This window comes from Durio zibethinus, chromosome 18, assembly GCF_047325235.1.
Source record: "Durio zibethinus cultivar Kanyao isolate XHJ-2024 chromosome 18, ASM4732523v1, whole genome shotgun sequence".
NCBI lineage: Eukaryota > Viridiplantae > Streptophyta > Magnoliopsida > Malvales > Malvaceae > Durio > Durio zibethinus.
In genome coordinates, this window is record NC_143179.1 from 1,383,560 (window position 1) to 1,398,456 (window position 14,897).

The 14,897-nt window shown below is 29.0% G+C and overlaps 2 protein-coding genes across 2 annotated transcripts; one reads left to right on the forward strand and one right to left on the reverse strand.

The window, feature by feature from the left end:
* Nucleotides 1–7,438: 7,438 nt before the first annotated feature.
* Nucleotides 7,439–9,423, forward strand: LOC111300169 (GDSL esterase/lipase At3g48460-like). The gene is made up of 2 exons (XM_089746789.1): nucleotides 7,439–8,173; nucleotides 8,784–9,423. The coding sequence occupies exons 1-2, from the start codon at nucleotides 7,439–7,441 to the stop codon at nucleotides 9,315–9,317; spliced, it is 1,269 nt and encodes a 422-aa protein (XP_089602915.1). The 3' UTR covers nucleotides 9,318–9,423.
* Nucleotides 9,424–12,623: 3,200 nt separating this feature from the next.
* On the reverse strand, nucleotides 12,624–14,129 carry LOC111300170 (zinc finger protein CONSTANS-LIKE 3-like). Its single transcript, XM_022895823.2, has 4 exons — nucleotides 13,608–14,129; nucleotides 13,334–13,474; nucleotides 13,083–13,229; nucleotides 12,624–12,877 (listed from the first exon to the last, which is right to left on the reverse strand). Exons 1-4 carry the CDS (start codon nucleotides 14,013–14,015, stop codon nucleotides 12,803–12,805), a joined length of 771 nt encoding a protein of 256 aa, XP_022751558.1. The 5' UTR covers nucleotides 14,016–14,129; the 3' UTR covers nucleotides 12,624–12,802.
* Nucleotides 14,130–14,897: the final 768 nt, after the last annotated feature.

Sequence of the window (14,897 nt, forward strand, 5' to 3'; positions counted from 1 at the left end):
ATGTTTGAATGTAGCCCTTAGCTACTAACATGGCATTATATCTTTCAACAGTACTATTTGTCTTGTATTTTACAGTGAAAATTTATTTAGACAAAATTGGATTTTTTCATAATTTTACTAGTTCCTAGGTTTTATTTTTCTCTAAGGCCTCAATTTTTATTTTCATGACTTGTATCCATTTTTCATTGGATAATGCCTCAGATAATGTAGTTGGAATAAAAATAGTGTTTAGGCTCATAAGAAAATTTTTGTGGGATAGTGAGAATTTTTTAAATGACAAAATTAGAGATTGGGTATAATGGATATTTAGTACATTTTTTGGTTCCTTTTTTAATGGCAATAGGTAAATCATAATCACTAGTTTTAGTTTTAGGAGATTCATTTTGAGAAATAGAGTTAGAGATTGTAGTTACTTTATTTTCAAAGTTAGGATCAAGTTCTTGGACTTGCATTGGTTTAGGAGTTGAAACTTTTTTTCTTGAATACACCTATAATTCCTTCATAAAATCAAGAATAGTATTACCTTTAGTCACAGTTACTTTATTTTCAAAGTTAGGATCAAGTTCTTAGACTTGCATTGGTTTAGGAGTTGAAACTTTTTTTCTTGAGTACACCTATAATTCTTTCATAAAATCAAGAATAGTATTACCTTTAGTCACAGTTTTTGTGTTTGAAATGAGTTCAGACTTAGATTCAATGTTTGACTTGGACTAATAAAAAAACAAGTTTAGACTCAGAAGAATTAATAGGAGAAATCTTTTTAAAGAAGGATAAGTCAGGCAAAAATAAGTCTTTATCCTTAATTTTCATGAATAAAAGCTCCCCCTGAAGATAAGGTTAAGTAAAAAATAGTTTACTTTCTTAAAAAATGACATCTGCAAACACATATAATTTTTTGGTAAGAAAATGATAGCATTTATACACTTTCTAAGTTGATGAATACCCCAGAAAGATACACCTAACTACTTTAGAATCTAATTTCCCCCTATTATGACTGTAAATAAGAACAAATGATGCATAACAAATGGTGTGAGGTTATTTGTGATATTAAAATTAGAATAGAATTATCAGAGTAGTTCCATATGAGTTTTAAATCCCAAAACCCTTGAAGGTAACCTATTTATAATGTGTATGATAATGAGAACAACTTCCTTCCAGTAAGATTTGTGTATGTTTACTTGAAAAAGTAAAGCTCGGGTTATGACTAGTAAATGACTGTTTTTCCTCTTTGTCACTCTAGTTTACTGTAGAGTATTAACACAAGATGACTAATGAATAATTACCTATTTTTGAAAATAGGTAGATAGTTTCTGGTTAAAATATCTCTTACATTATCAAACCTAGATCTTTTGATTTTCACTCTAAATTGATTTTAAATCATATTTTGAAAGCTTAAAAATATACTATTCACATCTGGTTTAGATTTAAGTAAAAATATCCAAGAGACTTTAATATAATCATTTATGAAACAAATAAACCACCTTGTACCAAAATTATTAGAAATTGTATAGGAACCCTATATGTCACTATGAATCAAGTAAAAAAGAGTAGAACTTTTTTTGTTACTAATTGAAAAAGACACACATTTATGCTTTGCAAGTTCACAAACATTATAATGAAAATTGTCAACATTTAATCCTTTGAACAAAGAAGGAAATATGTTTTTCAAATTTTTAAAAGATGGATGTTCGAGACGAAAATGATAAAGCCAGATTTTGTCTTTATTGAAGATTTTTCATAAAGAAATAACAAAGGTAAACTATTATTGATATTACTTACGTTGTTGGTTGTTTCAAGATAGTATAGTTCATCCTTTTTCTTAGTAATCTAATTTTTTTTCGCAAATCTTGATCTTAAAATTCACAATAGAAAGGATAAAAAGTCACATTACAGTTTATGTCTCTTGTAAATTTTTGTATAAATGTCAGATTAGTAGACAATCTAAAAACATGAAGAACAATTTTAAAAACAAATAAGGGATTAATTTAAACATCTCATAATCCTGTCATTATAGTAAGTGAAATATTTGTAACAATAATTTTTTTATTACTAAGACACAATGTATGTATACTAAAGTTCTATGAATAGTGTGTTATGTGGTTTGTGACTCCTAAGTCAATAACCAAAAAACTCTTAATAGACTTATCCAAGATACTTAATCCATAAGAATTAGAAACTTTACATGAATTAGAGACCTTAGCTGAATATGCCAAAGAACATACACCAGTAGTTTTTTGAAGGTTTCCCAATAAGCTTATCAATTTCTCAATCTCTTATTTGTCTAACTCTTCTCATTCCCAAGACTTGTCCTGGTTTGACTCAATTACAGTTATATGAGCTTGCCTTTGTTTTCTTGGTTGTCTTCTTTTATAACCCCATTATTTGCTTGAAGTTGAAAGTTTTTCATTTAGTTTCCAACAACGATCTCTCGTGTGCCTCGACTTCTTACAGTAGATGCACTAAAGATTGTCACGACTTGAGGTTTTAGCCAAGTCACATTTCCTTTCTTACTAACCGATAATTATTTCAATTTTTGGTTTTTCCCACAATTAGACACCATAGTAGATCTTTCTATATGTAGATTGTCAAGCATTACTCCTTTTTTGCTCTCTTTTGCTTTAACCATGAAGGTCACCTCATTTAAAGAAGACAAATCTTCTTTTCCCAAAATTTAGACCTTGACTTGATCAAATTCAACATTAAGTCCAGTAAGAAAATCTTAGACTTGATTTTTTTAATAAATTTTTTAAAAGTTGATGTATCTTCATTGCACTTCATTTTTATGCATTGGTAGTGGTCCATCTTTGCCAAAGATTTTTTTTAGAAGAATAACATACTCTGTGACTAACTTATTCCCTTGTTTGAGAGCTGCAATCTTGATCTTTATGTTATAAACTTAAGCAGCATCCTTAACTTTAGAGTAGGTTTGTCAAATTGATTCTCAAATGTCTTTAACTGTGGATAAAAACATGTAAGTGTCACTAATATCTAGTGTCATAGAATTCTATAACCATGACATAACCATGAAATCCTCTTCATCTCAAGCCTCAAGTTTTGGATCTACTCTTTCAAGACCAGTACCAAAAAGATGGTTCAAATTTTTCTTCCCTTTTAGAGAGGTTTGAACCAACTAATACCACTTCAAGTAGTTTTTTCGATTCAATCTATGTGCAGCTTGGATATTTTGTAGTTTTTCTATGGTTTGACCAGTTGTTACTTCTTCATATCATGTAGTAGCGGCAAATTCTGTCATCTCTAACATGGTTATCTTTTTCAAGATTGAAATGAGTCTTGATAGTAAAGGTTTAACCAATGATAATTTTAGGCAATGAAGGCCAAAAAGGAAAAAAAATAAGATTATTAAAAACTTAATAGGATTTGGCTATAAAGGCCTGAAATAGAATTCAACAATGAAGGCTGAAAAAATTTTCTTCCTAAGAAGAGTCTAAAGCTCTGATATCATGTGAAAAAAACTGAGAGTATATAGAAAACTTCTTTGTAGAATTATACAAGCACCATAAGTTTATATACAACCAACTAGAGGGTAAAATAAAAAACTAAAATTTCCTAAAATTGATCATTATAATTAAGAGATTGTTTATTCTAATTTTTTTTATCCTTAATTCTAGGAATATAAATACATAATTTTAGGGATACAAATATATACAAATTACATGAAACCTTATGAAAACTTAGGTATTTTACTTTATCTTAAAAGATGAAATTCGAGAGTATAGCTCATGTTATGTATATGCATATGAATGATAGAACATTAGAAACTTGAAAAATAAATTAAGAAAAGAAAAAAAATATTTTTAAAGAAAACATTAGGCTTGGGTAACACAAATTCATTTACTGGCCTAACTCTCGGCTATCCTCAGTGGACTTACCAAATTATCATAACGTATAGATCTGTGGACCAATTACTAAAAATTGACTTAAATAAGTCACTACTAATAATTTTTGTTTAGGTGCGATTGGTTATTAACTGAATCTATCATACTTTAAAAAGATGTCCCAAGCTTGACTTGGGTATCTTAAAAGATATATTTTAATCCATGAAACCAAGCTAAGTTTGAGAGTATGGTTACGTGTGAAGAAGATTATAAAACCCTTATAATGCTCATAAAAAAATGCTATTAGTTTGATTTCATGTTATCTAAGCCTTAAAATATGTTTATAATTTACCCAATAATTTAATTATTAAAAATTGATCTTAAAATTAATCCAATAGTTTGGTAGTAATTTAAGATAATTTTTTCATCTTAGTAGTATTCATGGAGACTAGTATCCCACTCTAAAGAGGTTTTGTCGTTAGATTCATTAATATGTTTTTCAAAAAATTAATTATTAGAAAACAATCAATAAAATCTTTCAATAGTTTGGTATGGTTTTATTTCGATGCATATCTCCCAATAATTTAGTGGGATTTTTATTTGAAAACCTTTTAATAAAATTTTAAAAAAAGTCATTAAATCTTCCAATAGTTTGGTAAGATTTAATTCAAAATTTAAATCCTTTAATCATTTGGTAGGATTCAAAAACTTTTTTTCATAAAATTTCATTATGAAATTTTCTAATAGTTTAGCAGAATCCATAATTTAAAATTTCTAAACCTATAAAATTCCTCTAATAGATTGGTAGGAATCGTAAGTTTATTTTGAAAAATTCTTTTAAAAAATTTTAAATAGATAAAATTTACACAAATAAAATAAATAAAAATAAAATAAAATAAAAAGTACCAATTAAAATCAAATAAAAAAATTTAAATAAATAAAATACAATAAAACAAATAAAAAATTTTACCAAAAAATGGACGACTCAGCTTGTGGCTTAGAAATTTTGAAAAACGAAAATTCAAATGAAAATATGAAATTTCTAAAAAATTTCTAAAAATTTCCAAAAACATAAAAAACACCAATTAGACTCCCTAAATCTTTCAATTGTTGAATTAAACTTACTACTTTCTAAAATTTCTCAAAAAAACTTTTTATTGAATTTTTTTTTGCTTTCCTTCTCTCAAATTTTTTGTACTACTCTGATTGCTCTCTGTTTGTTGTGTGATTGTTGGGTTGAATATAGGCTTTTTTATAGGGATAAATTGACAGAGTTTTAAATCAATTTCAATTCCAAAGCTAAGGATTATCATGAAAAAAAAATCTTGAAAAGTTTAAATTTAAATTCAATTATGATAAAACCAAATTTATCATCCTCACTCCACCCAATTGATTTTCGACCATTTAAATTTTTTCCTTTTTGTCAATTTTCTCTTTCTCTTTTTTTTAAACAACCAAATAATTAAAAAATTAGATAAATATAAACCAATTAAATAAATATAATTAAAGATAAACCACAACTAAATCAAATAAAAAATAAAATAAAATGAAGTAAAAAAGATAAATAATATATATAGATAAATATCATAAAAAAAAAAAAATTTAACAATTAAGTGTAGATCGAATCTGAACTCAACAAATTTTGGATCTTAGATTAAATATGATGTCTATAATTGCTTTTTACTTTTCTCATTAATATGAAATTATGACTTGGTTTAGAAGAAAAAAAAAACCCAACCCCTAATCTACTTATACCTTAAAATATATGTATAAACTATGGATGATGATGCTTTGATATTTCAGTTAATGCATAACATTATAAATTTTTAAAATTTGATTCGAATTCGAAATGATTTATTTTAGAACCAATTCAATTTAAACTGAATTATATTAGTTCAATTTGGTTCATTAAATTTTAAAAATTACATTTTAAATTTTTTGATAGTATTTTAATATAATATTTAATATATATCTAATTATATTTAAGTAAAATAATTATTTTTATTTTATAAAAATTTAAAATATATAAACTAAGAAAAATATATAATTTAGTTTAGATTGATTTTTATTTTTGATCCAAAATTCGATTCAAACTTAATATTTAAATTTAATCTAAATAAAATAAAAAATATTTCTAACCAATCAAACACTAAAAATTTAAATAAGTTTTATGTCCTTAATTTTTTTCTCACCCTAGTGTAAACCCAATACTCGGGCACCTTTATAAAGTCAACTTGGTATCACATATAGGCCCCAGCACAACTTGGGCTAAGCTTAGACATGGGATGCATAAGGATTTGCCTTGGTAGTATAACCCAACTCGACTTAGATAGCTAATTTCAAACTTTACTGTTTACAGAATGCGAAAAACAAATAAATAAACAATATCTTAATTTATGAATTAATTTTTAATATATTGACAGTAATTACGTGTTATATATTATCAATTAATTATACAATGACACATTAATAATAAATAAAACTAAAAGTAGTCCAATTATAAATACTTTTAGCAATTAATTAAACTTAAAAAAATTATTAATATTTATTTTTAAAAATTTAATTATTTTTAATTTTACCCATTAATAAAATGTCCTATTATAATTGGTTGACAATATATAACATTTGTACACTATCGATGCACCAAATATTAACTCTCAACTTATTTACATGTCAATTCTTTCTATGGTGGTCTTTTTCCCAAATGACAATGGGCTTTTTTTTTCCCCCATTTTAATTACATTTTGCGTGACTTATGCTACATGAACTTTTTTGTTTTATCTTACAGCATTTATGTTTGATTTTTTTTTGTACACTTTTTTTCTTTTGTCATTCAAGGGAGATATAGCTCTACATTAAGGGGGAATGAAAAAGTTGAGGTTGAAACCCCAACCTTAATGTTTTCTTTAAGGTTATTTTGGTTATTAGACCAAATAACTGAAGACGTACACTTTAAATTTATACAAATATGATTTCGAATTCTCAAAATTAGTATAAAAAAATTGTTAAAAAAAAAGAAAAGTTATTACATATATTAGTGTCTAAAATTCTATTATGAGTTCATGTAACATTGCAGATTTAATAATTCGTATATTTGTATCATATCTATTTCATATCAAATATATATAAACATAAAAATTTTTATGTTATAATTTGTGTTCACATGCCAAATAAAAAAGATATTTTTTTATTTTTGTCAAACATAAAATATATTTTTGGATTTTATCAAAGATATATTGTTTTTATAAAAATTTAAATTATATTGTTTTCGGGTCTTTTTTTTTTTATATATTATATCATTAAATTGTGTCTAAAATTATGAATTTACAATGATGAATAAGCTATGGTTTGTAAGTTAAAATAATGTCCATCACATCTATAAGTAAAACAAGGTCAATCAAGTAGCTATAATTGTAATTGCAAAACCTTCGGCCACGACCAAGTAAAATGCAAAGCCTTGACAACCTCTGCATACATTCTCCTAAGACCATGGTGGTTCATACATTTCCATTGGCACTTGCGCGTTTATCTTAAGAGGGAGGGACAACCGGACAAGTATAAATTAAAGCCTACAATTTGAGCTAAAAGCAACGACAATCAAGATGGTTTCCAAACATTTTTTTCATCTTCTATTCTTTCTTGTCTTCGTTTCATTTCCATTTTCCTCTGTGGCTTTTCATGCTGTTACGCCTTTAAATGAATCCAATGTCGTGCATTCTAGCTCTTCCTCTTCGTCAAATTTTAATACAATTAACGTAGAAGGCAACAAAACTGATGGAACCTACTTTAGTGGCTGCTTTGATAAGGTTTATGCGTTTGGAGACTCATATACTGACACCGGAAATGCTCAATTGTTGGGTGGATTGAAGAACTTCGAAAGTGGTTTTTTATCAAAAGGTTCAAACTTTGGCCAAAGATCATGTGATGGTCGGTTGGTCGTTGATTTCCTTTGTGATGCTCTCAACATATCATCATTGCGACCATATAAATCCATTTCTGCAAACTCCGCTGCAAACTTGAGTTTAGGAGTGAACTTTGCAACTGCTGGGGCAACAGTTTTTACAAGAAAATTTTTTGCCCATTACAAAATCAATAACACCCTAATGTGGCAAGGCACTCCCCAGAGTTTCCATACCCAAATAGAATGGTTCAACAAGTTTCTTTCAGATATAGCTTGCAAGGGAAAATCAGAGGAGGGATGCAAGGCAGATATGGGAAGCAGCCTCTTTTGGCTTGGACAAATGGGTATAGGTGACTATGCTCGTGTTTTAGGGTCTACTATTTCATTACGATGGCTTAAAGATATGACTATTGCTTACACCTCCAATCTCCTTACGGTAAGCATGTCTTCCATGAAAATCCTTCTACAAGTACATATGTGAAAGTCAGTTAAATCTACGATATGAAATCATTTCTAAAGAGTTGAATCCAAGATTTCTAAGGGATCGAAATGACCCTCCAATTTTCAACTAGACTCTTAAAAATGATCTAGTGAGAAATTGGTGGTTCGATGCAAAGACGAATCTAAGGGGCAGACAGGGACCCTGACTCCCCAAAATTTTGGGATAACATTATACTACAGCTTTGGATTTCACTTAATATAATTCTTGGTCCCATTTCCAGTTTGATCTACTATTTAGTTCCTTGAAGAGTTTCTTGGCTTTGCCCTATGTGGTGAGAGGCTCTCGAAACAAATATTAATAAAAATATTTCTCTAAATTTAATATTTTTTTTATAAAAAAAGTCATAATTTGGGGATTGAGAAAAAATATTGCAGTAATTAAATTTTGATTTTTAAATTTATTGAATATTATTTTTTAAAAAATATTACATGAACTAATTGAATTAGTATCTGAGTTATAAATTTTAATGGTTAAGAAGTTTTTTGAAAACCTTTTGGTGCCAGCTAACGTGGACGTTCCTTTTTTCTTTTTTTTTTTGTTGCAGACATTGTTTGACACGGGTGCAAAATACATTGTGGTTCAAGGGCTACCACCCCTAGGGTGCTATCCATTTGCCAAGTTGAGTCCAAATTTTGTCAAGGATGATATGGGTTGTGCAGCTGGTATCAATAAAGCAATAATAGCCCATAATGACCTTCTCCAAACCATATTGGAAGGATTTCGAAAGAAGCAAGGTGGAAAGTGTATGATTTTATATGCTGATTACTTCAATGCATACAAGGAAATCACGACAAACCTTGGAAAATTTGGGCTTGAAGATGCATTCAATGCATGTTGTGGTGCTGGAAATGGACCTCTCAACTTTAACTTAGAAAGTTTATGTGGAATGTTGGGTACCACAGCCTGCAAAAACCCAGATTCTCACGTCCATTGGGATGGCATTCATCTCACTGAAGCAATGCATCGACAAATATCTGATCTCTTCCTCTACAAAGACTTTTGCCAACCATCTTTCATCGAACTAATTAAAATGAAGAAAGGCCAAGTTCGTACGAACCCCCCTTCCACTTCCCCCTAGATTGCCCTAGAGATGAAGACAATAATTTCTTTCCCTTTTTTTGGTGAATAACAAATCTATAACTATTAGACATATTGATCAGTAGTTGAATTTTGGTTGTAAAAATGGCTTTTTCATTAACTTTCTATTGGTAATTCGCTATACTAAATCCATTGCAAATTATTTATTTTTTACTCCTTTGGTCTCACTTTGTTTCACTTTTCTGTCATAAGTTTAACACACTGAGCACAAAATCTATGTTATTCAACTTCAACTTAAGATGATAAGTACTCAACCAGTTAATTTGATTATAGCATTGAATTTTGTATGCATGTTAAGTAATCTTGTCTATTCTTAACAATTTAGTACCATTTTGCAAATGAAATCTAATGTCTAATCAAGGCTTATACTCCAATACTACTAGAAATCAAGGCTTATATATGTGGAGGGTAGAAATAAACTGGTGTTGAAGGGACAAATATCATTACAAATAGTAAACAAAACTTCACTTCTGGTAATTAAAAGATTGTTGATTGTATGACGAAATTTCCTTGTTAATCATCATTGTTTTATAGGCAGAGTTTTCCTCCTTTTGATTGGTACATGAAGAACTAGACTTTTTTTTTTTTTTTTGGTTCCGGTGGTATAATCTAATGATCCATTTGACTGCAGTGGCTTAATTAATCAACAGTGCTGTCAATCTAGCTCCACCAAAAGAAAGCTACAAAAATTTCTAGTTGTGGGACATCAAATGCTGCAGGATAAGCATTTTATCAACCGACAAATCTGTCAGAATGATCCTTTGATTGATCTAAGTTTCTGCTTGATTCATTAGCCTTGCAATTCAGGAACAGTTGGAAAATTATTCATTTCTTGAATTTGTACTTGGCTTGAATCCACTAACACATTGTAGCTCTCCCTCTCCTTCAAAGGACACAGTTCTTGATATCTGTTATGTGGTGCTTCTTTTGTCTGATACACAATTACATGATCCCTTGTCAATTTCCATTGAAAAGGACTTCAATTTTGCTGCTGAATACAAGGAGGAACTCGAACAATTTCAAGTGGATTTCATAGAAGAAAAAGACTAATCAACCACCAGCACATTCTTGCATCAAGCTTATAGACCTATTTAGTTTTCCTTTTTGGTAGTATATGAACTAGAAAGCAGCAGAGTCCAGGTTGAGCTCTCTTCTGGTTGGATCTGGCAAAAGAAGTTTGTTCCACCAAAGTCCCATTGTCAACTACTTGAGTTCTAGAATTTTACTATCAAGATCAGTAGGGTGATGGTCCTATGTGTCTTAGTCCAAGTCAACTTTCAATTGATGAGAGATTTGATGTTTGGAATGGCATCAATTAGAAGGTCCTACATATATTCAAATAATATACCACAACAATAATATTTAATATCAATTTTTGTAATCAAAATTATCTATATTGCTCTAATTCTTTATTTTTCTTTAAATATGTGTTGGACATATATTTGAGAGATATGAGTATAAAAATCTAACCTTCCAAATATATAAAAATAAAAAAATAAAAAAGTTGGCCGTACCCGTATTGGACATATCTTCGTATCCAACATTCCCCTTGAAGCTGAGTGACATAGATCACATTATTATTTTTGTTAAATTAATAAGGGTTGCAATCCATCATGCCATCATTCTAGTCTCGAATCCCTACATTTTAAGTAAAGATAACAAAAAAAAAAAAATTAAGACCTTTATTAATTATTTATTATATTTTAATCACATTTCTTATCAGCATTATCTAATAAAATGATGCAATTTATTTTAAAAGGTATAAATTTTATATAACTAATACTCACTGCTCACATATCATAACTCTTCCTCAATTATTATTTGCTTTTTATTATCTAAAAAAATAAACATAACCTAACCCTCGAAGTCAAAGTTATTAATGAGAAAAAAAATTAGTTTCCACATTGTACATGAGTGAGAAATGAGAATAAAAAACATATAAAAGAATTAAATTATTAATGGGGTCACTTCACTTCACTTTGGGGATAGTGGTGTCTTACGACTGTAAGAAGACTAGTTTGTGACTCCCATTTGCTTCTTTTTTTTTTTTTTCTTTATCCCTACCCCTTTTAAGCAGCAAAATCTAAACAAAAGAAAAGATTCAGTATTTTTCTCTCATTGCTTTCTAATGTTCATGTTGACTCTCACAAATTTGCTAGCGTAAAACCCAAGCCCTTGTTTAATCAAGCTGTATACGAACAGTATAAAACTGAGGCTTTATCAAGTTGTATATATAGAAACTGCAATGAAGCTACTAGGTATAGTTATTGGATCTCCAGCTTAGGCTGTTGTCTCTTCTAACTGTTTGTTCCAGTCCTCCATAATTGAACTTAATTTTATTTTTTACAAAAGAAAACGCAGTTTGGAGATAAAATAATCGATTGAGTTGCTAGAATTTGAATCCAAACTTGTTGAATCGATATCATTTCTTAAATGTAGTTGTATGATTTAATTAAATTAAATTTTGAGTTTTTAATTTAAGTTAATTTAATGATATATATATATATATATGAACTTTTATTCTATATGTCATCAGTTCATAAACGGAATTAAAATATTGCATAATTCAGAAAAGGATATTTTTCCAGCAAATAAGCAAGCAAATGGAATTGCTTATGAAATTAAATAATGGTGGGATAAGTTAATTAGATGAATATGAAACTAGAATAAGTCCAACGGGATAAAAAATGGATCACATTCATAATTAGCTTCTTCAAAGATAAAGTATGACTTTCAAGATAAGTTGCTCATTGCGGCGGCTGATCATGTGGGGAGGTTTAGAAAAGATGGGATCATGTTGGCATCAAATAAAATTAAAGTGATTGGAATTTTGAAGGAGAGATGAACCACAACTTTAACAAGTAGCACAAGGCAAAGACTTAGCTAGTCAAATATTCCCCTTTCATTTCATAATCTTAGGACCTTAATTTACATTAATGTTTAAAGGCTTTTCTCCGAGTATAGCACCAACTAGGATATCAATCCATTTTCCCTTTCAGCGTTGAATGCCATTACATTTGAATCGCTATCAATACCCTTCAAGACAAAAGCTAGTGTCATTGATCCCATATCGATAGGATGTTATATGCAAGCCATAGACTAATTAGAAACTTTAGTTTAACAGTATTAGATATTTTGCCATGCTTTTAAGAATCACAATACCAATAATGTTCTTCTAGAGCTTTCATGTCATTTTCTAAGTAGCGGTAAAATTATGAAAATGGAAGTAGTATGCCATGAGTTTATGACTCTCTTTGCTAGTACTTCTATATAAGAATAAAGTTCATTTGAGAACAACAATCAATTTGAAAGCAATTGATATAACACACACCAACATTAGCTTGGTTAGAGTACTTTTACAAAATTAAAAAAGAAAAGAAAAAAGAAGGCGATACCCCCTTCTTCAAACTTTCCATTAGATACAAGCTAGTTCTCTAATTATATATATATATATATATATATATATTAACCAGCAATATATGGTAAATACATAAGATTTGCCATAGCCTGTTGCAGCCATTCATCCTCATCATCCTTGATCTGCAAAGCAAAAAATATGACCATACATCACTACCTGCAGAGTGAAAACTTCCATCTAAATGGTAAATAATTGAATATGTTCTGACATGATCTGATGATCAACTCAACACCTTACATATGTAATATATATATATATATATGTATATATCCTAGGTGTATCTTCTTCTTCCAATTATGGAATTATGCATTAATATATATGAAGTACCTGAACTGCATCATACAAGTTTTTGTCATTGGGTGAATTGTCATCTTCCTTTTTCATTACCATTTCTTCTTCACATTGTTCAGTGTTCCTTGCAAATCTTCCCCGGACTCTAACTCTTCTGTCAGCTAAGGTTTTCCGGCAAGCATACTATATATATATATATATATAAATGCAATGAAATAGAGTCAATGCACATTCCTTTTTGTATACAACGTCTTGAGAAAGAGAGAGATGAGGGAAAAGGAAGATACCTTAATTGTCTTGTTAAAGTTCCTTTGATTTCTCTTCTTCAAGTATCTAAGAATTCTTTCTTTCCTTTCTTCTACTGAATACCGGCTAACCTTAAGATTGCTGTCATCCATAGCTGGCGGCAGTCGATTCCCTTGAATTCCCTTTTGAAAATAAATAAATATAACAAAAATAAGTGCCCCAAAACATTTATTTTCTGTAACTCTTGCTTTATACCGTTTCATGAAATTGTACAAAACCATGCAATAAAGAAAATAGAGAAAAAAAAATTTATACCCAGTTTTCTCCCACGGTTGGATCAACCGGCTTGAAATCCTGATGAACATATCCACTGCAATCCTCCCCAAACTCACTGACATCTTGCAATTGATATCTGTCACCAAAATTTTGAATGGTTCCATTGCCGCAGAAGCCTGCAACGTTATTGTCAGGCAATGCTGTTGGAACGGCAAAGTCTGATGAAATCCCAATTAGCTCCGGCAACAATGCCGCTGATTCTTGTTGAAAACCATCAAGTCCACCGTTGTCCAAAAACATTGGAAAACTAATTTCTTCACCCCATGTTGCACCAGGAATTGCCCCACTACCGATGCAGTTTTCTTGAGAAATTAGCAATGAATTTGGAAACTGAGAAAAGTCATTGGAAAATGAATAATTATAATATAAATGAGGAATAGAAGCCATTGGAAAAAGAGAACAAAAATGGAATAGGAAAGCTGGTCGAAAGGGAATTAAAATAATGTGGGGGTGAGATTTCTTGATTTTTCTTTTTATATTTTGAGTCTCTTAAAGGCCTTTAAGGCTTCCTATATATATAGTCATTGTGAAAGTGCACTGTTTTCTCGCAAGTTGTTGTGGCTGTGCAACTCAAGATAGGATAATATGAGCAGCTCAAGCAGCTAATCATAACTAATTAACTCTCTAACTTTCACTAAACACTAGTTGTTTTAGTAACTGTTTTCTATATCTGTAAACGCGTAAATATGATAACAAATCGAGCTAGTGAATTTGCCTTTTGCTCTTTGTTTTTTACTTCTTAAAATAAAAAAGTAATTAAGCATGCAAATGCGGATAAGACTATAATTTATTAAAAATAAAGAAATAATTAAATAGATAGATTCAAATACATCGATGAAGATATAATTAATTATTATAACGATAAAATCAAAATCAATAATAAAATATATGTTTAAATACAAAAATAATAATGATGACGATGTGAATTATAGTGAGAAGAAATTTATCATTAAGAACATTATTAAAAGTTTTATTTAATAAAATTTTAAATATTTAATATTTATAAAATTTATTTATTATACAAAATTTGTTAATAAATAATGAAATTTATTCAAATTATTTATCAATTTATTAAATAATAAAATTTATATATTATATTAAATTAATAAAATTATTTCATAATTTTCAAATAAAAAAATCAATTTAAAGGCATTTTTGGTATAATGATAAAACTTAAAGGATAACAAAAAAAAAAAAAAATTCACTTAGCGGTCGCCAATTCGAATACTAGTTGGTATTGACTAGTTGTTAATCTTACCAGTGGCTTGG

Excerpts from the sequence above, each read along its gene's own strand:
- LOC111300169 (XM_089746789.1), top strand. The coding sequence starts at position 7,439 with ATGGTTTCCAAACATTTTTTTCATCTTCTATTCTTTCTTGTCTTCGTT. Across the intron at positions 8,174-8,783 it reads ACACCTCCAATCTCCTTACG|ACATTGTTTGACACGGGTGC; the intron begins GTAAGCATGTCT and ends TTTTTGTTGCAG.
- LOC111300170 (XM_022895823.2), bottom strand. The coding sequence starts at position 14,015 with ATGGCTTCTATTCCTCATTTATATTATAATTATTCATTTTCCAATGAC. Across the intron at positions 13,475-13,607 it reads CAACCGTGGGAGAAAACTGG|GGAATTCAAGGGAATCGACT; the intron begins GTATAAATTTTT and ends TATTTTCAAAAG. Across the intron at positions 12,878-13,082 it reads ACTTGTATGATGCAGTTCAG|ATCAAGGATGATGAGGATGA; the intron begins GTACTTCATATA and ends TTTGCTTTGCAG.